The sequence below is a fragment of the Propithecus coquereli genome, unplaced genomic scaffold, assembly GCF_000956105.1.
Source record: "Propithecus coquereli isolate 6110/MARCELLA unplaced genomic scaffold, Pcoq_1.0 Scaffold27, whole genome shotgun sequence".
Lineage (NCBI taxonomy): Eukaryota > Metazoa > Chordata > Mammalia > Primates > Indriidae > Propithecus > Propithecus coquereli.
In genome coordinates, this window is record NW_012148285.1 from 6595053 (window position 1) to 6616646 (window position 21594).

General features: G+C 42.2%; 1 protein-coding gene across 1 annotated transcript in view; it reads right to left on the minus strand.

Annotated features, from left to right (window-relative positions):
• USP7 (ubiquitin specific peptidase 7 (herpes virus-associated)) overlaps positions 1 to 21594 on the minus strand; it is a 45434-nt gene that overhangs the window by 18419 nt on the left and 5421 nt on the right. Inside the window, exons 2-11 of the mRNA XM_012647668.1 lie at positions 17881 to 17887; positions 13707 to 13813; positions 8078 to 8276; positions 5728 to 5866; positions 4763 to 4851; positions 3471 to 3579; positions 2182 to 2312; positions 1642 to 1696; positions 459 to 539; positions 284 to 374 (exon numbers count right to left, since the gene is read on the minus strand). Of these exons, the coding sequence (XP_012503122.1) occupies positions 284 to 374; positions 459 to 539; positions 1642 to 1696; positions 2182 to 2312; positions 3471 to 3579; positions 4763 to 4851; positions 5728 to 5866; positions 8078 to 8276; positions 13707 to 13813; positions 17881 to 17887 (1008 nt within the window). The remainder of the gene's footprint in view (positions 1 to 283; positions 375 to 458; positions 540 to 1641; positions 1697 to 2181; positions 2313 to 3470; positions 3580 to 4762; positions 4852 to 5727; positions 5867 to 8077; positions 8277 to 13706; positions 13814 to 17880; positions 17888 to 21594) is intronic.

A 21594-nucleotide genomic window follows, 5' to 3' on the forward strand; every position in this document is an offset into this window, starting at 1 on the left:
TATTTCAATACACACTTAAAACACGCAAAATTAACCTAAGATGTCAGAAGCCCTAAGAGTGGATTCCTTGGAAGAGGGGAGGCAGTGAGCTGGAGGGGCTGTGGGGTCCGGTCCAAAGTTCCATTTCTAGCGCTGGGTGGGGGCGACAAGCCTGTGTGAGCTGTACGCTTAACCTGTGAGCCACTCTCTGCATCTAGGCTACGTTTCAGAAATACCGATTGTGTAAACAAGCCAAAACAGAAATTATCGAAAGCTCGTGGCATTAACATAAACACAAACTTACTATTTTTCTTTCCCTTTATACTTAGCTGGATGTCGTAATAATCTTCTCTTCTGTCAGACCGGTAGTCCACTTCTTTACACTGGATGTAGGACTGTAAGGAAAGCAAGGCGGCTTAAGTATCAGTAGTCAAACAACTCATTTTAAAAACCATGCTTTAAAACTGGTAATCACATACCACCATTTTGCCTCTGAATAATTTAGGAATGGTGCCTTCTACACACGTGCCTTTCATCTTATTTTCCACATTATCAAGCAACTGAAAGAGAATGTTTTGGCTTTAATACAAATTTTTATGATTAAGGAATATAATTTTATACATGACTAGGAAATTTCAATGGTCGAAGATGTACTAGACTATTAAACATATGACCTTTGGCATGCAATTATCAAAAACATACAAAATCTCTTTTCTTGGTTGGATTTTTACAAAATATCTACATGCAACAGTTGAGGTTAACCTTTTATACAGCCTTTGGAATGAATTAGTAATCTGTAGTGCCTTTAGAAGCATTTTTTATATTTATTTTACCTCTGTGGAAAAGTATGTAAACTGTTCACTAAACTTAACTCGTAATGGTCCACACCAAGAGATTAATGAGGTTGAGCCTGTCAACAGGATTGACTGGTTTGTCCATGGATATTTAATGAACTGGATTCAATCCAGCTAGTGCTGCAAAAAAGAAAACACACCTTGCCCAGCCAATCACCTTGAACAGCCATTTCATGTGTGTGTGTCTATGTCTTTTATCAAAAATGGAAGAATGAGAATTTGCTAATAACTAATGATTAGGGGGAGAACCGACACAGAGGACTCCCTCAGTGAGAACTTCTGAGAACAGGACAGGTCTGGCTGCTAGCTTGATAGCAGAAGTCACTGCTCTCCCATGACCAGACTGCTTTCTGAAAGGGTTATGCTGCCTGACATTAATACTAACAATAAAGGTAGAAGTTTGTATAATTTATTTTACAAACTGAAATATAACTTGTTGCACTTAAAAGAAAAAGGCAGTCACTTCTCTGACATGATTTAGGACCAACAGGAGAGCGAACTGAGCCAATCTGTTGGTTCTTTGATTTAGTAACTCCATGTATATATGCCAATTTAACAAATTAAAAGCCAACTACTTACTATTACTAAAATTCAAGCTTCCTACAACACCAGCTTCAAATAATTATTCAAATAATTTTTCTAGCTTTTAAAACTAGATAGGTACTGTTATTCCTTCCAAGCCTAAGTTTGGTCCTAAATAAATATGGGCATTCTTCAAATTAGGTCTGAAGTTTATCTTGGTAAGAATTTCTGACACTGCTTCAAAATATTAATTGTAAGAACTATACAAGTATTGCTTGAAACTTACCACTCGACATAGCTCTTGAACATCATGTTGCATGAAGCTATCTAAGGTTTCCCACCTTTCAAAGATAAAACAAACAACTACATTTAAACATCCGAATTTCAAGAGTAAATTAAAAGCAACTTTGATTTAAAAACTAAACTGAAAAATCAGCCATTATTCTTGAATTCTTTTGGGGAGGTTATAATTCAGTGGCAAGCAAGACGCTCACAACTTTTTTTTATCTTGTTCTGATGATCTTACTGCTAGGGGAGGTGGTGTTTACGAGAAAATGTAACACATTTGAAAGCTATACATGTTCTTTGCTTGAAAAGTAAAGACTTTAAGTGATGAATTATTTCTAAAGCAAAAGTTTAAAGCAAAGCTTGTTATTTCCAAAGAAGTGACACGAAATACAATGATAAAAACATTGACATAATTAAATGCCCAAGCCTCCCTAAATTAAACACCTACAGTATGCTCTATTAATTCTTCTATTCTCCACTCATTCTTCCTTTAAAAAGCAGGAAGCACAAAGGGGAAAGGCAGATTGCTAATACATACCCAAATGATTTTGTTAGCTTTTTCGTTCCTACAGGTTTATCGCTGTGCTGTAGTTCATAGAACACTCTTTGTAATGCTAACGGGACGCTTTTAGACGAATCATCGCCCTCTGTTGGCATCATGTACACAGCCTAAAAGATTAATTCAGAAATAAGAATTTAATTTTCATGTAGAAGTATCATTTCTAGTAACACAATAGTTATGGTAGCTACTAGGGCTTTAATCTATATCAAAATAGGTAAGAAAGTTTAAATCATGAAAATCTTTACAGACAACTTGGAAAATAAAGAATTTTTAAAATTACTTACAGCTCACCACCCAAAGAGAACCACTTTTATTTCATAAATCTCAGAGCACTATATTTTTTAACTTATGAACAAAAGATTTGATGAAAACATAAACGCGACTGAAATTCCCGACATTCAGCTATCCCCATGATGTAATCCTATCATAGTAATCTCCTTGGATAAATAGTGCAAAGAGACTCTGAGAGACGGACGGCCCAGCCAGTGGTCCCCCAACACAGCTAGGCACCGTGTGGCCTGCATTTCTTCATTACCAATCATATATAATTTCCAAAATTCTTTTTTTTTTTTTTTTGAGACAGAGTCTGGCTCTGTTGCCCGGGCTAGAGTGCCGTGGCGTCAGCCTAGCTCACAGCAACCTCAAACTCCTGGGCTCAAGTGATCCTCCTGCCTCAGCCTCCCGAGTAGCTGGGACTACAGGCATGTGCCACCATGCCCGGCTAATTTTTTCTATATATATATTCTTAGTTGTCCAGATCATTTCTTTCTATTTTTTGGTAGAGACGGGGTCTCACTCTTGCTCAAGCTGGTCTAGAACTCCTGACCTTGAGCGATCCGCCCGCCTCGGCCTCCCAGAGTGCTAGGATTACAGGCGTGAGCCACCGCGCCCGGCCTAAAATTCTTAATAAAATACTTAATAGAGATAAGTTGCATTTAGAATAAGTGAAAATCAGACTGCACAGTCGGCAATTTTCAATTTAATTTTGACATAAATTTTTTCAAATGTTGCTGTCAATGGCTGGCGTGTTTTAAAATAAAAAACCCTTCCTAAAGTTATTTGAACACAAGTCTGTAAACTTACGTAAGGTGTATTAAACTTTGGATCACTAAGTTAGCTTAAAGAGCAGGGGTCCAAGCCTCTATGGAGATGGTGCTGTGGTTACGGAGAGGGTCCTGCTGCTGGGAGGACTTTGCTTGTCCCTTAATATACCTGAGAGGAAAGGATGGGTGCAAGGCCATAGGAGAGAAACACTATCCACTTACCTTTCGTAGTTGATTTGTGAAAAATAACGTCTGCAGCAGGCTGTTCATATAACAAGTGGCTCCCTGATTCTTTAAACCGACATAGCCCGTGTGCTTCTTCGAATCCCACCTAAAAGGTAAGTTCAAGGTTGGGGGTAACATGCACACGCCTCCTTGCTTCTGCACCCTGTGTGCAACAATCCAACTTGATGTAGGCAACAGGGCCGACATCTTACTGTCATGTACCATCCATCACCTCTTTTCCGCCATCCCCAACAGAACTGAGGCCCCTGCCATCAAGGAAACCGAGGCCAGGAGTACTTATCACACGGCTCCCTCCAGTGACCGCCTACTTGTGTCTGCTCGCACAAGTGTGTGAAGTGGTGCAAATCCAACCCCAGCATTGGAACAGCTGTTTAAGCACCTGTCTGCTGACTGGGGCACTGCTGTCATTCACCAAGGTCAGCACTCAGACACTTACGGAGCCCTGACATTCACCCAAATGTGCCTCACAGCGTGGTTTCATTACATACATATTAGAGAAGCCACATGTAGGGTCAGCAAGAAATGGAAAGAGCTGAAACCCGTCTTTTCTGGAGAGAGACATGTATGCACAAGAAAAAACCGGGATGTATATTTGGCCAGTTTCACTTCAGACTTCTTAACTCCTAGAGCTTTTCTTTTGCTATTTTGGTGGTTGGCTGGGAGAAACAGATTCTCTGAGTTAATTGCATGCTACCCACCACCCCTGAAGTAGTAACAGGAAGCCGGAGACAACAGTGAACGAACACGACAGGCACGAAGCGTGACCAAAATGGAGGAGACATTTCCCGCGCAGTCAGAGTCCACAGTGCTGTGACCCGGCCTTTAGCCCATGGCCTTGGAAACATACCCCCGGACACCCAATGTTTGGCAAAGCCTCTCAACACCTCGCCCAGCACGAGCTCGGCTGGGGGGCTCACCTCTCCCTCCATCCTCACTCACTGACAGGACTGTCACGTCCCTGCTCTCGTCACAATGACAGGCACCCCTGCTGTGGTTATTTACGTACTGCTCTGCGCTCTTCCAAGAGAGCAGTCTATGTGTTCTTTAAGAACAGAAGACCATAGCTGTCTGGTTGACCATAATTATATACATGTCCAACACGTAGACAAGTGAACATGAAGCAGGCATGTATCTGTGGGCCACGGGACGAGCACTGAGAGAGGGTGCTGATGCTGAAGACACCCATTTCTGTCCCACGTATGCTAAATGCAGCTTTCACTGCAGCACAGAAGACATTTTTAATAGCACCCAATTAAAGAAAAACTTACGCAACTCCATGGGGAGCATCCGCCTGTACAAAGACTTCAAAAGTAACTTTGTCATCATCTATAAATCCTTTCTCAGGATCAGTCACTTCCTATTAAAAAGAAAAAAAAAAGAACATCCAACTTGCATAAGAACATTCACTCACTTCATTCCAAAGAAACAATTACACAAGAAATAAGTCCCCTGTACTTAATAGATTAAAATACTACTTTTTAAAACATCCCAATTACACTTCTGGTTTTGTAGTGTTTCAATTTGTTTTAAACAGTGGTCTATGAACAAAAACAGCGAAAGCAGAGGTGTCCAGGGGCTCCATGGCACTGGATGGATGGGAGGAAGCACTGTCTGCTCATCAGAGCAGGGCTTGAGAAGGTTCCAGAGAACGAACTCAGGCTAGAGGGGTAACATGAAGCAGTGATAAGTCATTAAGCAGTAACATCCCAGGAATGTTCCAATGGTCACCACTTCTGCAGAAAGGAGCCAAAATGAACTCAAGTTAATGAACCACCCAGCACTACACCTGACTGAGGAAATGGCCACAAACGGTATTACGCCTTTTGGCAAAACCTGGCTTATTGGGAGCCTGCTAATGTTTAACTAAAAGTTGAGACTTGAATCCAGATGGCTGGATTCTTTTTTTTTTTTGAGACAAGGTCTCACTCTGTCACCCGGGCTACAATGCAGTGGTGTTTGCCTAGCTCACAGCAACCTCCAACTCCTGGGCTCAAGTGATCCTCCTGCCTCAGCCTCCAGAGTAGCTGGGACCACAGGCACACGTCACCATGCCCAGTTCAGATGGCTGATAAAAACCTAAGCTAGGAAACTGGAGAAAAAATAAGTTTACAGACACCTGTCCAATCTATACAGTGAAAATCTGACTCTAAAACGATTAGAAGGATTTCAAGAAGCAAAAGAATTAAGGGAACAAGATGTGCAGATTATTCAGACTAAATACACTATTACTTACACTCCAGGCCATAAAGTTGGAAAATCCCCAATCGTTTTCTTTATGGAAGAACAAATGACTAATACGACGACTGAAAGACTTATCATCATCTCTGTAATTTATTATCTTCAGCACTGCTTGTGCGTGACAAGACCATGACCTGTTTAAAAAAACCAACAATCTAAGCCTTAGTGCACACTTTTAACTGATGTTTATACACTTTTAAAGACGCTACGAACGAGCACACCAAAATTCCCACTTGTGTCTTTTCTTGTTCCTTTTTTGGACTGGGGCGAGGGGAGTGAAGGTGAGATGGGGGCATATTTACCTTGAATATAGTGTTTGGGGGATGCCCCAATGCAGTCTGTAGTGATTTAACCCATGGTTTTAATTCCTAAAAAAGCTTAAAGCCAAATTTTTCATTGTATCTATACAAGTTTCTGAGTTATGAACACTGATTGTAGATTTCGAGAGAACAGCAAAGAAAGAGTGGACAAATAGTGAGCCTCAGTTCTGATAAAGGTGTCACTTGTTAGCATCGCTTCTGCTCCTGGAACTCACAGGGACCGTGCCTCTCAAGCGCTCTTGGAATGCCCTCCTCCAAACGCTGGGGAAGGACCGGCACCAAAACACGGGCTTGTGGGCAGGCTGCACCAGGGGGGCTCTGCTACCTCACAGCTGTGCTGTCCTGCCTGGGCACGGAGGAATCCGTTGGCAAGCCGAAATTCATCGAGCATGGGCACCAAACTACAACCACTGGAGTGCTACTATACATGCATTCTAGCATGGGTAAAAGGGACTTTAAGCAAAAATGCTGAAAAACCAAACATACACCATTTTAAAGCCAATTAAAGGTTTGCAATTAAAGTAGGGCTTTATAAACAAATGTTACTATTGAACTCAAATAGTTAGAGACTTTTGAGCAGTGTCATTTGTTGCTTGCTCAGGATGCTTACACTGTTTTTTTTTTTTTTAAGACAGTGTCTTGCTCTATGGCCCAGGCTAGAGTGCTTTGGGGTCAGCCTAGCTCACAGCAACCTCAAACTCCTGGGCTCAAGGGATCCTCCTGCCTCAGCCCTCCCAAGTAGCTAGGACTTACAGGCACATGCTACCGTGCCTAGGCAATTTTTTCTATTTTTAGGAGAGACGGGGGTCTCGCTCTTGGCTCTGGTTGGTCTCGAACTCCTGACCTCAAGGAATCCTGCCCCCTCGGCCTCCCAGAGTGCTAGGATTATAGGCATGAGCCACCTCGCCCGGCCCACACTGGATATGAACAGCTCACTCTGCCCAAGCTACAGTTGAGGTTAACATTGTCTATTAGGCTAAAACAATTCTAGCCCTAATACGCATTGGATTACACCATATTGTGATCAGGAAAAAAAAAAAAAATGTGTCCTATAAACAGGTCCTGGCTGCATAATAAAAATGGCTTGGTACTTCTTAAACATTAAAAGAAAATGCATTGTATTCCCTGGGGCATTTACAGAACAGCCAGAGCCATCATCCTTTTGAGAACATTTTTATTGAGGGCTCCGAAGGGCCACTATCTGGGGGTGGCAGGAGAATAGGACAGATGTGATCCAAACGAGCAGCTTCTCCTGGCTCTTCCACGTAAACAGAGTGACAAAGTGATTTACACTCCCCTCAAACAATCTCTGTCAACTGGGCTCTTGACAAAAGTCGAATAGTTAACAGTTACTGTTACTGATTACAAGGCAATTCATAAATGTTCGAGAATGATTCAGTAAGTATAAAGTTTGAAATACTCATGAAAATGTGACAATTAATCTTTGCTTTCATCTAAAGAGGGACCATCAAGATTTTTCTCAATATTAAGAAACTGTGTAATATACCTTTGTATCATATAATAATGTATATCTCCTTTAAGAAATCACAAGAATTTTTAAATGTTCCTAAAGTCAGAGGCCCATGTTGTAAATCCCTCGAAGAATGTGGTTTGTTTTTTTTTTTTTTGGACTTACTTAGTGAACCACAGGAAATGGTATCACACAACGAAAAGGATGTCTGACCAACAACTACACTCTCCCAGTCAGGCAGCTGCCACTGGTAGGTAAGAATTAAGCCCGGCAGCTCAATGGTCAGCTAGTCCAGGCGGGCCCTGATTCCATGGGCTGGTAGCGTCTAACACACGATCTCTACTTTCTTATTTGCCAGACAAAAATAATACTTTTCTTGTCTGGATCTTATACATACCAGTGGAAAACACCTAATCTAATTTAAAATCAAAGGGCTATACAGAGGCAGCAAGACAGTTTAAAATGAAATTTGACTTAGGCTGATCAAATTTGGCTTCTAAAAATATAATACAACTATTCGTGAATTTGTAGTTGCATCATTTAAACGGTCTTACGTGGAATCAGATTCAGCATTGCACTGTAGAAAGAATCCCACGCTTTTTTGGTGTGGTCTGTCTGGATAAAAGCGTGGCATCACCATAATCTTCCATGGCAGATTTCGCACAAAACATGGAGGGCTAAGGACCGACTCACTCAGTCTGCTGAAGCGCTCGACAGTGAACTGAAAGGTTGCCTCGGAGCGCCAACTGGTGTCTGCAAGAAAACACGTCATCGATCAGAGCCCAGGCATCGACAGAAAGCACTAGCATAAACTGGAATAAACTGTTCCACACAATCCTGATCTAGCTGCTAAAAAACCTAACACTCTGGAAAAATTGGTTCCAGTTTACTATAAGCTTAAAAATGTGAAATGACATATAGTTTCTGAATGAACGAATCCTTCCTTATTAAATCTAAAACTCAGAGGGGGCTAAGGACACACACACTTGGCCTTTCGCCTTTAGACTTCGGTGTGGTAAGAATGCCTACTAAATCCTAATCCCCAAGTAATCCTGGGTGCCAAGTGAGCGGGGAGACTTTGGGGAACGGGAACGAAGCGGCTCACACATGTGTCTGAGGACAGTACGTGTGGAGGGTAAGACCTGCGACTCGGCCTGAGTCTAGAGAGGGGACGAGCGGGAGTGGCGAACGCGCAGGCGCACAGCACTCCAGAGTGGGTGGGGAACAGCCACTCGCCACCTGGAAGGACAACACTGCTTAGAGGCAAGAAGATGCCTACGAGTCAACCCTAAAAACAAATGTCAACTTCATTAGTTCACAACTGTTGTCAAATACCAGCCTGGACTCCCTATGAGAGATAGCTTTTAAAAAAAAAAAAAAAAAAAAGCAAAGAAGGGAAGAGGGGAGGAAGGGAGGGAGGAAGGAAGGAGCTGGTATCTCTACTCCACATGAACAGTATAAATTGTTCCATGTTAGTAAGGCGAAAGGCAGATTTAAGAAATTAAGGTTTCTGCCAATACAGTGCCTCTTGGAAGCTGAGGTTCAAATGAAGGTCTCGGTTTTAAAATTCCGATGATGGTGACTACTCATTTTCAAGTGGCTACAAGTCAATCAGCTTTGATACACCCGGTATGTCTCAGTGTTTGCTTCCCAAACTACTGCTGTGAAGGAACAGCCCTCCCATAACCACGCCGTCAGTCTCTTACTGACCAACACTTTGATAAAACATAGTGAAATTGCCGCAGCAAGGCTGGACTGCTACGGAAGTCGGTGAACGCTTTCTTTCACTTTCTGTGCCCGTCTCACTGCTGACTGGGAACAGGTCACTGGCCATCAGGAGACCAGGGCTCCAGTGCCAGGCCACGTTCTCAGTCATAAGCAGTCCCTAAAAGGCCGTTCCTGGCTTAGAATCAGATGCTATTCTGATTGTCTCTGACCCTCAAGCTCCCACGGCACAAAATGAGACTTGCAGGCTTGTGTGACAAGCATGTTAATAACACACTCCCGTCCTTCATCCTCAGACCACCAGAGGCAGTCACGATGGGATCCGACAATGCTTCGGACTCCAGAGTTCACTAACAACTGAGTTCTCAGTATCAGCCACTTACTTAATAGTGTACTCAAATTGCTGGAAGTTTGCCACTGAGTTTGCTCTTAAGAAAACATGTCCATCAGTCCTCACCAGAGGGTAGTATTCTTTACCAACTCAAGAAAAATCACGAGTATGTGTGACGGTTAGTGCTTTTACCTTCTTCACACGCTCTTCATCCCACATTCTTTTGCTCCCCATCACCCTGCCCAGTGGCTTACAGCAGAGGCACTTCGGAAGGAAGAGCAGCTGAAAGAGGTGCGTCTCAGCTAAGAGAATTATTCACTCAAACCTCTCCAGTGCTAGGTGTGACCCTAATCCCTTTGCGGGATAAAAGTCTACTAAAAGGCAAGAAACTTGTTTGAGATAATGATGTCGAGAATGGCTCAGGAGAAAAGTTTTGCCTTGTGTTTTTATGGAGACAAAGCACAGCTGAGCAGCACTTAAGTCCTGTAAGGTAGACAAGGCAGATGCAACTTAATTTCTACTTTTTAGGTGAGGAAACTGAGGCTCACTGAGGTGAAGTGCCATACAAAGTGACAAAAGCAGATTTCAATACCCAAGATTTGCTGAGACACTAAGCACAGCGACCCTGCCGCCCTCTGGTTTGTGAAATGCCACTTCTGTAGTGTAACATAACACCCCACAAAACGCAGAGCAGCAGCACAGCACATACACAGAACTGTACGGAAAAACCGGCTAATACAAAACCAGCCCAGGATTCAAAAAGTTCTATGTCAGGAGGTTACCCCCTCTCTTCTAACCCCTCTATTTTACGTAATTCAGCTCTCTGTAGGATTAGATTTTATAGACACAAAATCAAGACATACTATAAATGCGTTTTTGTTCTTCCACCTTACACTTTAGTAAAGTTCCGTAAGTATTCTTTGAATATTAAACAGAACCAAGCAAGGCTGAAACGCAGCATGGCACTTATGCTATTAGCTGGCCAGCCCTGCCGACGTCACAGTGCACTCATCTTTGTGCCTCTTTCTGGGCCTGGCACAGCCCTGGCACACGGTGGTTAGTTCAGATTTGTTGAATTACATAACCAGATTTCTGCCTCACACTCAAAGCACATTTCTTCTATCTTACAAATTCTGCTAATCAGGAAGTTTAGATGAGACTTCATGGGACTAAAAATTTCACCTCAGTGCCTCCGAACTCTTCATATTAATAGAAAAATTGAAAATTGATATTAAATACCAAGGCTCAAGAGACAAGGGCCTAGGACAAGAAGCAGAATTGAAACCCATCATCAACAGATATGGCCGGCCTGACCATCCTCCTATGAGGAGTTACATGAGACCGACCGAGGGAAAGTTGTCTGCCCAAGGAAATAGTTACAATGGTACGCGAGATCCTGTGTACTGTTTCTGCCATTTCCTATGGGTCTACAATTATAAACATTTTTAAAAATTAAAAGTGCACTGGGGATTATGAAGGATACTCCATACCCTGCAGAGAGAGAAATCTGCCTGGATGCCACTGGAGTGTTATTTCCTTGCTCCATCTTTTTGTTGTAAATGACATAAGTTTCTGCTAGCTGCTGTCACCACACACGCTCAGCCAGACTCTGTGATAACCCGCTACCTTCCAGTCCTGCCCCCAACACCCCTGAAGCAGCCACCGCAGTTACCACACAGTACACAAAGCTCCCACCGTGCTCACTCTTACTCCAATCTCCTTTTCACGGGACAAAGGCCAATGGCAAGTACAGAAAGATAATACCTCGGATTCTAGAATCACAAAAGTTAGCCTGAAATTTCCTGAAATGGTGCTATTGTGGTATTTTTATCAAACCTCAAATATTCATTCTAATACAGGTTTTTGCAAGTCCTGGTCAATACCTAGAAATTATTTGGGTTTCAAGAACAACAACAACAATCTAAATCTAGAACCACCTAGATCTTCAGCAGCTGCATATGCACTAAAATGTCATTGGTTATCCATCTAAGGCAAAATGGTGAATGAGAAACTAAAATAAACATATATTAGATATGTGCTACTGTACCATGTTAACAGAATTTTTAACACCTCTCTTCCTCAACTCTGCACATACCCATCTCTCTGTGTTGTTAGCTGTTTAGACAAGCAGCCTCCCTGCATATCAATTTGTTGACAATATGGCTACAAAACAAATTCTAATCCAGTGTTTCCCAGATTGTGTCCCAGTTTGAAATGTTGAAAGGACATTCAAAGAAACGGGTCCTGAAATCCAGAGTCTGGGGGAATCATTAACAAAAAATCTCTTTGGAGAAAGCAATGTATACTAGGATACTGACAGCTCAGAGATGCGCAATAGTCAATAAGTTTGTCTAACGTAGCACACCTCAAACTTCCCAGAATTATGAACACTTCTCACAATGCACTTAACACCCTGCAAAAGAGTGTCCCACGATACATATTGCAGCTGAGAAAATGCTCCTTCAACTAAGACTTCTCCTAGAATGAGAACCATCTCCCTCCCTTGCCCTTTGCCCTCAAAGACATTATCCCTTAGGTCTTTTAAAGGCAACTAAAATTCCAAGCCAGGAAAAAGTGCTATTGAAGATTACTCTACGTTCTCGTATAATATGCTTTTTCCATTTATGAATTCACGACAGGGACATTTCCACTTTTAGGCCCTATCATTTAAAACCATTATCTATTACCAACAATTTAGCAAAATTTGCCTCAATGGTAAGGAGATTTTGCCTACATTGTGCCCTCCCAACAGTGATTCTCAACTGAGGCGATTTAGCCCCCCAGGAGACATTTGGCAACGTGTAAAGACATTTTTGGTTGTCGTGACTGTGGGTCCAGAGTGGGGGCCGGGGGATGCTGGCATCCTATAATGTACGGGACAGCAACCCCCCCCCAACATCTTGGTTTCCTCCCGAGCCCTCCCCCCAATAAAAGAGTGGGGAAATGTGAGCATCCAATTGCTCTGTAGAAACTAGACTGGGAGTGTTCTGATTGGGTTAGGCCAGTAACTGCTCCACGAGTGGCTAAAAGTGATCCCAGACACGCTCCTGGCGCCTCAGACCTGACCAAGCCTTCCCAAATGCGCTCTCTGAATCACTTTTGGCATCTCTGGTGTCTAAAGTAAAACCACCAAAGCCCAACGACCAAAGAGACCACACCCACACCGTCGCCCTTCAGTCTACAGTGGAAAGCGCACTCCACAGGGAACAAAGCAGCGGGTGTAGACCACGCCTCTTTACCTTCCTCAGATATTGCCTCAGCCAGCTGCCAGGGGTAAACCGCACTGTGAGAGAACTCTCAACTACGGCTGCAGTTTCTCATGGAGGCTGAACTTTTGGCAGGAGGTCTGACAGCAGTCCTTCTGGTGGTGCAGCCCGTGACTGACGGTTTCTTTCAACTGCCCCGTTACTCCCCTGGGAAGGACACAACCCTCATGAGGATTGATGGACATGCTTTTTTGACAGAACATGGTTTCATATTATACTGCAAGATTCCAGGGGCTGCATAAAGCAATTACTGGCTGCTCCCTTCTCACAATTTTGACCTTGTGAATGTTTAGGTCTCATAATCTGACAAATTATGAAGAAATGGTCTCGGGAAAAAGTGATTTCCTAGACAAAAATGTCCATGCATGTACATATGCATACGCTCTCTCAAACAGAATCTACAGACCAACAGTTAGTGTGGGAGAATGAAGCCCAAAGCTTGAATCAGCTTTCACACCTATCAGGAGTGGGGAGGGCTAGCAGCTATGACTGACATTCACACTACACTGAGAATGCAATGGAAGTATCTTGCTGCAAACAAAAGGGAAAGGAGAGTAAGATACACTGTTGTTCTGAATCCTGACATGGCTGGAGAACTGCAGGCATGAATGAATACACACACCTATTACGAACTTCTGTATTTTAACCGTCTCACCTAGGCTAGGGAGAATCACTTACCTTGAAATTTTGTAGGCAATCTTGAAACTCAAAACCCAAACAGGATCCTAAATTTTCCTCAGATACAACCTCTTTAAAACTAGCTTCTCTTAAACTCACAAGAACTCAAGGAAAAAATATGGACCAGAATCTGTTTGTGACAGCTTTCCGCCCGCTGCAAGTAAGCAATGCACAGGTACTCACCGTCCTCCATGTCTTCCTCTGTGTTGTTATGCCCATCGCTCAGGGCCACGTTCCCGTTGATAACAGGGTTTTGAGTAATTCTCGGTGGGTCGTCTGTATCTCCAGCTTTAAAGGAAAAAAAAAAGAAATTCCATGGATTTTACCTTCATGGCTTGGATCAAATAAACAAAAATATACTTTTCATGATGTTTAGCCACTAATAAATTCCAAATGTATCACAATAAAAATTCATCCTAAACCAAAAAGCATTTACTAATATATTTAGCAAATACAAACTTTTGTTGCTTTAAAAATGTTAAATGGAATTTGAACTCATGCTATAGCACACTATAATCTGATTCATTCACAATACTTGATTATTCTGCACAAAATTTTTATGTAAAAAAATTTCTGGGCCGGGCACGGTGGCTCACGCCTGTAATCCTAGCACTCTGGTAGGCCGAGGCGGGCGGATTGTTTGAGCTCAGGAGTTCGAGACCAGCCTGAGCAAGAGCGAGACCCCATCTCTACTAAAAAAAAAAAAATAGAAAGAAATTATCTGGATAATTAAAAATATATAGAAAAAAAAAATTAGCCGGGCATGGTGGCGCATGCCTGTAGTCCCAGCTACTCGGGAGGCTGAGGCAGAAGGATTGCTCAAGCCCAGGAGTTTGAGGTTGCTGTGAGCTAGGCTGACGCCACGGCACTCACTCTAACCTGGGCAACAAAGCGAGACTCTGTCTCAAAAAAAAAAAAAAAAAATTTCTTACATAGCTCTTATTCTACAATAGCTACCCAGATTAAATTTAAGAACCTTTATATAATTGATACAGAATATTTTGCAATAGGTTTCCTAGAAATTAAAACTCAATCCTACAGATAATTTTGATCAAAAGGGTTATTAATCATATGCAAGTGATATACACTAGGAAAAAATTTTCAACTTTTATGGACACAACCATGGAAAACATCAAATTGTCATCCTCAAAGTGACACTGGACAATTAAGGTATATATATAAAGCATCTGGAAAGTATTCAGACAAGAATAGAATGGTTTCTTCATTTTAAATGGTTGCTAAAATCTGGCCTGAAAAACACATGTAACAGAAGCTTTAAGTAATGACTGGCAAATAAGGTCTATAAACTTCAATTTTCTCTAAAGCTGACTCAGGTCCATAAAAAAAGTATGGAAATACTTTAGGGTTTAAATAGGTTCATGTTTCCCATTTAAACCCACTCATTCTTCCACGTGGCAGAACAGCTCACTGCAACTAAGGCTGGCCCTGTGCTGCCTCCACACTTGGCATCCCCTCGTGCATCAGACTCTCCAATAGAAACTAAAAGGCTCTCATGTGAAAGCAGGACATGTGCTTTTGCAACAGCTAGGTAGATGTGTGACTCGCTTGCAGGTTTCAGAGACTTTCTGTCATTCAGACCAGCAGGCAATTTGATTCAGCACCATGGATAGCGCCGTCCCCGGCAGGCAATTTCAAAAACCCCAACTATCGGGTTACATCATAAACCTCTCCAAGTATTTTCTGAATAAAATTGTGCTTGCCCTTCCCCACAAGCATCTCAAAACACTCAAAATATCAAGAAACAGATACTGCCACACAAACATTTAAGATCACTTTCACCCAATCTTCATGTTCTCTTAATATATATACACTTAATGAAGTGTTAAAAGCTATTTCTAAAAACAAATGCACATAAACTTTTAAACAGGTCCCTTGACCACTGCGGCCTGACAGAAAAACTGAGGGAGGAGGTTAAGAAAAGGAACTCAGATGCATATATACAAGACACAGGAGAGAAAGAAAATTATTCTTGCTGGTTCTTAACTAGCTCAAATTCTTTAAATAAAACACGTGCTAAAAAAAGGCTAAAAAGTCAGGTACTCTGAAATGTCTTTCAGCCACATCTGTCCTCCAAAACTACGTCATGTCATCATTTAAGAAATTTTATGGGGAAAAAACCCTATGAGGGCCTAACAAATTATGGCACATTCCACCAATGGAATGTGGACCTTCCCTAAGATATGTTTAGTTAAAAACACATAACAAGCAACATATATCACACTTTTGTTATAAAGAGGGACAGTAAACATAAACAAATTCTTATTTCCTTTACAAAATTCAAAAGGTGTCCACAGAAACACCAAGGTGATATACAAGAACCTATTAAGAGGTTCTGCAGAAGCAGCAGTTTGTTGAAGTACATTTGGTACTTTCCTACTATTACACAATTGCTTTAAAACATAGTTTATAGTGCCTCACGCCTGTAATCCTAGCTCTCTGGGAGGCCGAGGCGGGCGGATTGTTCGAGCTCAGGAGTTCGAAACTAGCCTGAGCGAGACCCCGTCTCTACTAAAAATAGAAAGAAATTAATTGGACAACTAAAAAATATATAGAGAAATTAGCCAGGCATGGTGGCGCATGCCTGTAGTCCCAGCTACTCGGGAGGCTGAGACAGGAGGATCGCTTGAGCCCAGGAGTGTGAGGTTGCTATGAGATAGGCTGATGCCACGGCACTCACTCTAGCCTGGGCAAAAGAGTGAGACTCTGTCTCAAAAAAAAATAAATAAATAAAATTAAAAAAAATAAAACATGGTTTATGATATGCAAGCAGAAAAATGGCAGGTCATTATCTGTACACAAAACATTACTTCTAAAATTCAGATATGCAAATGTAAGCAGTTTAAATGGTAGAATTGTAGAATTCTACAAGTGACCTGTAATTCTGACATACAGGTTACAGTTTCATGAGGTCCAGTGAAATCAGACTGGGATTCAAGTGAATTCAGATTACAGATTAAGGAAGGATTTCTTTAGGTGACTTGAGACAGAGTGCTCTTTCACCACATGGCATTAATAAAAATCGTGACCAATTCAAGAGACCTACGGATCGCCATTCAACACCCTAACAGTGGGGTATATGAGTAAGTCCCTCCCCAGGTTTTTGGCAATAGGATTAACTACAACGTGATGACTGGAAAAAGTCTAATACTTTATCGTATTGTTCTACTTAATTAAGCCAGGGCTTCTCTGCAGTTGGTCCCTATAAGGCAAACCAAGTAGAGTTCTACAGTTGAGCCAGAATCCCCTGAACAACACTCCATCTTTTACGGCCAAATCAGCAAGCATGTTGGTTGGGCCAATTTGCCCCCTTCCACCCCTGATTGGCCCAGAGAAAAATGACAAGGGGAGTGGCCGTGAAATGGCAAAAGGTCGCTGGTTGGTCCACCGTGCTGCCCAAGAGGAACACGGCCTGGCCAACAACAGGCCCCACGAAGCCCCTGACCACCTGCCCAGGCAATTCCAGGCTAGCTCCTACCGGGCTGATTGCCCAGTTTAACGTTACTCAGAAATTAGATAGTTCTGCAAGAGGATTAAAAAATTTATTTAAAAGGAGGCGAATCCCTGGACCAGATAGATAAATGATCAAAGTACCTGACAGCCACAAAAAATTCGTACCAGGCTTCTAAGCCTGAACAAAAAGACTGCCTTCTTTCATCACCAAAGACAGACGTGCGAGATTGGCATGGACATGTTTACTGCTATATGAAAGTTGTCTCCCTAAGTTTTATGTCTCTCCTAGCTGGAATTTTGTTAAGACGTGGTGACCAAACATGAACTACAGCATTTTTTTTCCTTGTTTCCAAGAGACAGGGTGTCACTCTGTCCCTAGGCTGGAGTGCAGTGGCCCCATCGCAGCTCGCAGAGCCTCAAACTCCCGGGCTCAAGCACTGCCCCTCTCCTCGGCCTCCTGAGGTGCTGGGATGACAGGCGTGAGCCACGGAGCCCAGGCAGGACTAATCTTGACACACTAATATCTCAAGTAAGATTTGGGACGCCTCTGTCAAACACCAATGACAATGTGTAATGTCTCAAACAGACAATTCCTTGATATATGAAATGTCTGTTAGGAAAAAGTAAAGCAATTACCATTCCAAAATATGCATATCAGACCCAGAAGTATAATAGAAGACAGTTTCTATCACTCATGATTGGTGAGCGTTTTGCCAATAAATCTTGTGACAACTATCAGAGGCATAATTTTACATGTATATTAAAAGGCACAAAATATCTCCTTTCTAGAAACACAACAGGCTCCCCTGCCGAGTCGTGAGGCCTATGCTCCCCTTTCTTTTACTGAGGGTGCCCATGCTTATACTCCGCTTTCTTCCCACTGACCTCCATCTGTGATGTCATAACACGGAACCACTGTCCCATCAGAGAACACTTGCTAATAGCCATGGAAATCAGGTAGCACTAACACAGCACCCGAATCTCACCTCTGGGTGAGAGGAATCAGAAAAAACAGAATTTCAATTTGTTGCCTTGGACATTTTCTGTCACTTAAGAATCTTTATCAAACCTCCCCCCAAAAGGTGGCCAGGAGTTGGGGGACACACCGAACACCACAGTGAGACCTCACAGCCTTCCGACCCACCGTCCGGGCGCGCGTGCTGCCACCAGGTGGTGCCTTGGCCACAAAGATCCAGCTCAGCCTCGCATGCACAGGCGTCTCCATTCAGCCCACAGATTCCGCCTCCTAGTGATGACAACCTAGTGACCAAAACTACGGCTCCGTAACGGCAGAATACACAGAACACAAGGGCCAACTCTTAGTCCCTGGATTGGCCAAATGGGCCTGAGAGCACATCTTAATCCCCAACGCTGCCAGTTCACTCTGAATTCCAACGCAAAACCCCTCTGGCTTCTGCCTGGTCCTTCCTCGTCCTGTCTCCTCTCCCACGACGTTGAACTCATTTACAAACATTACCTTAAACAGAGGTTACCAACATAACTTAGAAAATGGTATCTTTCTACATATAAATTTTACACTATTTTTTGATTTGTGATCCCAAATATATTCTGGGACAGTTTGGAAATGTTGGTATTGGTTATCTAAACCCATCACTAGCATAAGGAGCCCTAGCTGAAATCCCGAATCACCTTCTCGCCCAAGCCTGTGGTTCCCAGCCATGTCTGCATGGCCCTGCAGTGGAGTCTGCTGGGGGCCGGGGGAGGGAGGTTCTCTCATCCAATCAGTGACTGCATAGAACCTCCAGGAACTCTACCTCAGCATTCTTCTCTCTTTTTCTAAAGAATCACATAACATTCTTGTCTTTAGAACCAGAAACAGATTCAAGCAACCTGAGCAATTTAGATAAGCCAAAGCGGTCCAGGAACAGAATGAGGATGTTAATGGGAAAATTCCAAAAGGTCGCCTCAGGTTTGCTTCACAGTAATGTACGAAGCTCAGTTTCTTCCTTGTGACAAACGCACCCTGGCGATATAAATTCTTAACAATTGGAGAAATTGTGTGAGGGGTACATGGGAACTCTTTGCACTAACTTTGCAACTTTTCCATAAATCTAAAATTACTCCAAAATTAGAAATTAATTTTTTTGAGTTTGACAAGTTTATTGGTATTTTAGCGAAGACATGGATCTTGGTCATTTCTCTCTCCTGTATTGATCTTAGGTTAATATTTCATTTGGGCCAAGAAAATATGTAGGAGAGGGATATAATTTTAACAGACAGTAAGATGGGCAAAAATGGATAGTTTGCTTATATTAAGTTAAATTCTTGTATCTTGATATAATTAAATCATGCAAGGACTAATAGTTCTACACACATTTCCATTATTTTACTCATGGCTTATTGTAAACCTAAAAGCAAGTGTACAAAGTGTTAAGAATATGCACAGGCTGCTTCTCTGGACTCATTACCTACTAAAAGAGCTCAGTTAGTGTTACCACCAATAAAATAGACTGAAGCTACCTCCAAATTTAACACTGCAGGAGTAAAAACTAGTTTTTAAGAGGCAAAATTTTATTCTAGAAAGCCCTCTGAAGCCTAAGAAGCAGGGAAAATGACTGATATAAACTTAAAAATGAAAATTCCAGCATTATCATCCACATAGGACATGGCTTAAATTCTCAAGTAATTAAAGGAAGGAAAAAAACGCAGCTTGATAGCTGAAACACAGAAGGTTTCCCACACAGACGCCAGGGGGCAAGTATACAAAAACAGAGTTGTTCAGGACAGACCAGCCAGGTTGGAGAGCTTGCGTCTGAGTTGGAACAGGAGCAGCAGAGAAAACATTCAACATGTGAGAAGAAACTAAAATTTGCTTCAAGTATTTCATGAATCAATCATCCAATTTACTGAAGCCATATTATGTGCCAGGTTCAGTACAGCCATTCTCGGGTAATATTCACAGGCCCTGGGGTAGGGTGGCGTAGGATATTCTCCCCTTTTATTGACGGACTCACAGCTCAAACAGATTACGTCACCAGACCGGGGTCAAGGCTGGACTGGTAAGGGGCACTGCCACAAGAGACGCTAGGTAGGAAGAATGGAGGAAAAAGTTAAGTCCTGAGCAAACAGGCATGATACTCTGAGAAGGCCATAGTTGTTTGACTATATACGCTTTTTAAAAGACGCCCAATAACCTGTACTCCTGTAGGATTTCTACTATATCACACTGTATTTATGATTATACACTTTTCTTCATGAAATTGAGATAACTCTAGGTTCACAAGCAGTTTTAAGAAAAAATACAGTTGGCCCTCCATATCCATGGGCTCTGAATCCATGGATTCAATCAGCCATGCATCAACAATATTGAAGGAAAAAAGTGTAGTGAACATGTACAGACTCTTCTTTCCTTACTATTATTCCCTAAACAATACAACTATTTACATAGCATTTATATAGTATTAGGCATTATAAGCAACCGAGATATAATTTAAAGTATATGGCAAGATGTATGTAAGTTATATGCAAATATTACACCATTTTATAAGGGACCTGAGCATCTGTGGGTTTTGGTATGGGGAGTCCTGGACCAATCCCCCACAAATACAAAGGGACAACTGTGCAGAGATCATGTACCCTTTTCCTAGTTTCACCTTATAGTAGCACCATCTTGCAAAACTGTAATATCTACTGTCACAAACAGGATCCTGATGTTGACATAATCCACCACTCCTATTAAGATTTCTCCGTATTTACTTGTTCTCATTTGTTTGTTTAGCTCTGGGCGATTTTATTACACGTGTAAGTTTGTGTCCACTGCTAGTCAAGACAATGAGCAGTTCCAACACCACAAGGGTTCCTCCAGGTGCCCGTTCATAACCACACCCACCTCCTTCATTAGGGGAGCTCCCCATAAGCCCTGGCAAACCCCATCAGTTCTCCATCTCTGTAACTGTCATTTCAAGAATGTTACATACTTGCTGCCACTGGATACAGAAGTAAAAAATAAAAAAGAATGTTATAAAATGAACATACAGTAGGTGACAAGTTGTTCCTTCTTATTGCTAAGTAGGATTTCATGGTAGGAATGTATCACTGTTTGACCATTCACCTGCTGACATCTGGGTTGTTTTGAGACTGGAGATATTACAAAGATTTACAGGTCCTCGTTTTCTTTCTTTCCTTTTTTTTTTTAAGAGACAACGTGGTCTTGCTCTGTCACTGGGGCTAGAGTGCAGTGGTGTCATCACAGCTCACCGCAACCTCAAACTCCTGGGCCTCCCAATACCTCAGACTACAGGCACCATGCCGGCTAATTTTTCTATTTTTTTGTAGAGATGGGGTCTTGCTATGTTGTCCCAGGATGGTCTTGAACTCCTGACCTAAAGTGATCCTCCTACCTAGGCCCCCCCAGGTGCTGAGATTATAGGTGTGAGCCACAGTAACCGGCCTATTTATGTTTTAATACCTGTAAATCATTATGTCATGATTTATTCAACCATTCCCCTACACACGACTGTTACATTTTTTTTTTTTTTTTGAGACAGAGTCTCATTCTTTTGCCCGGGCTAGAGTGAGTGTCGTGGAGTCAGCCTAGCTCACAGCAACCTCAAACTCCTGGGCTCAAGCGATCCTTCTG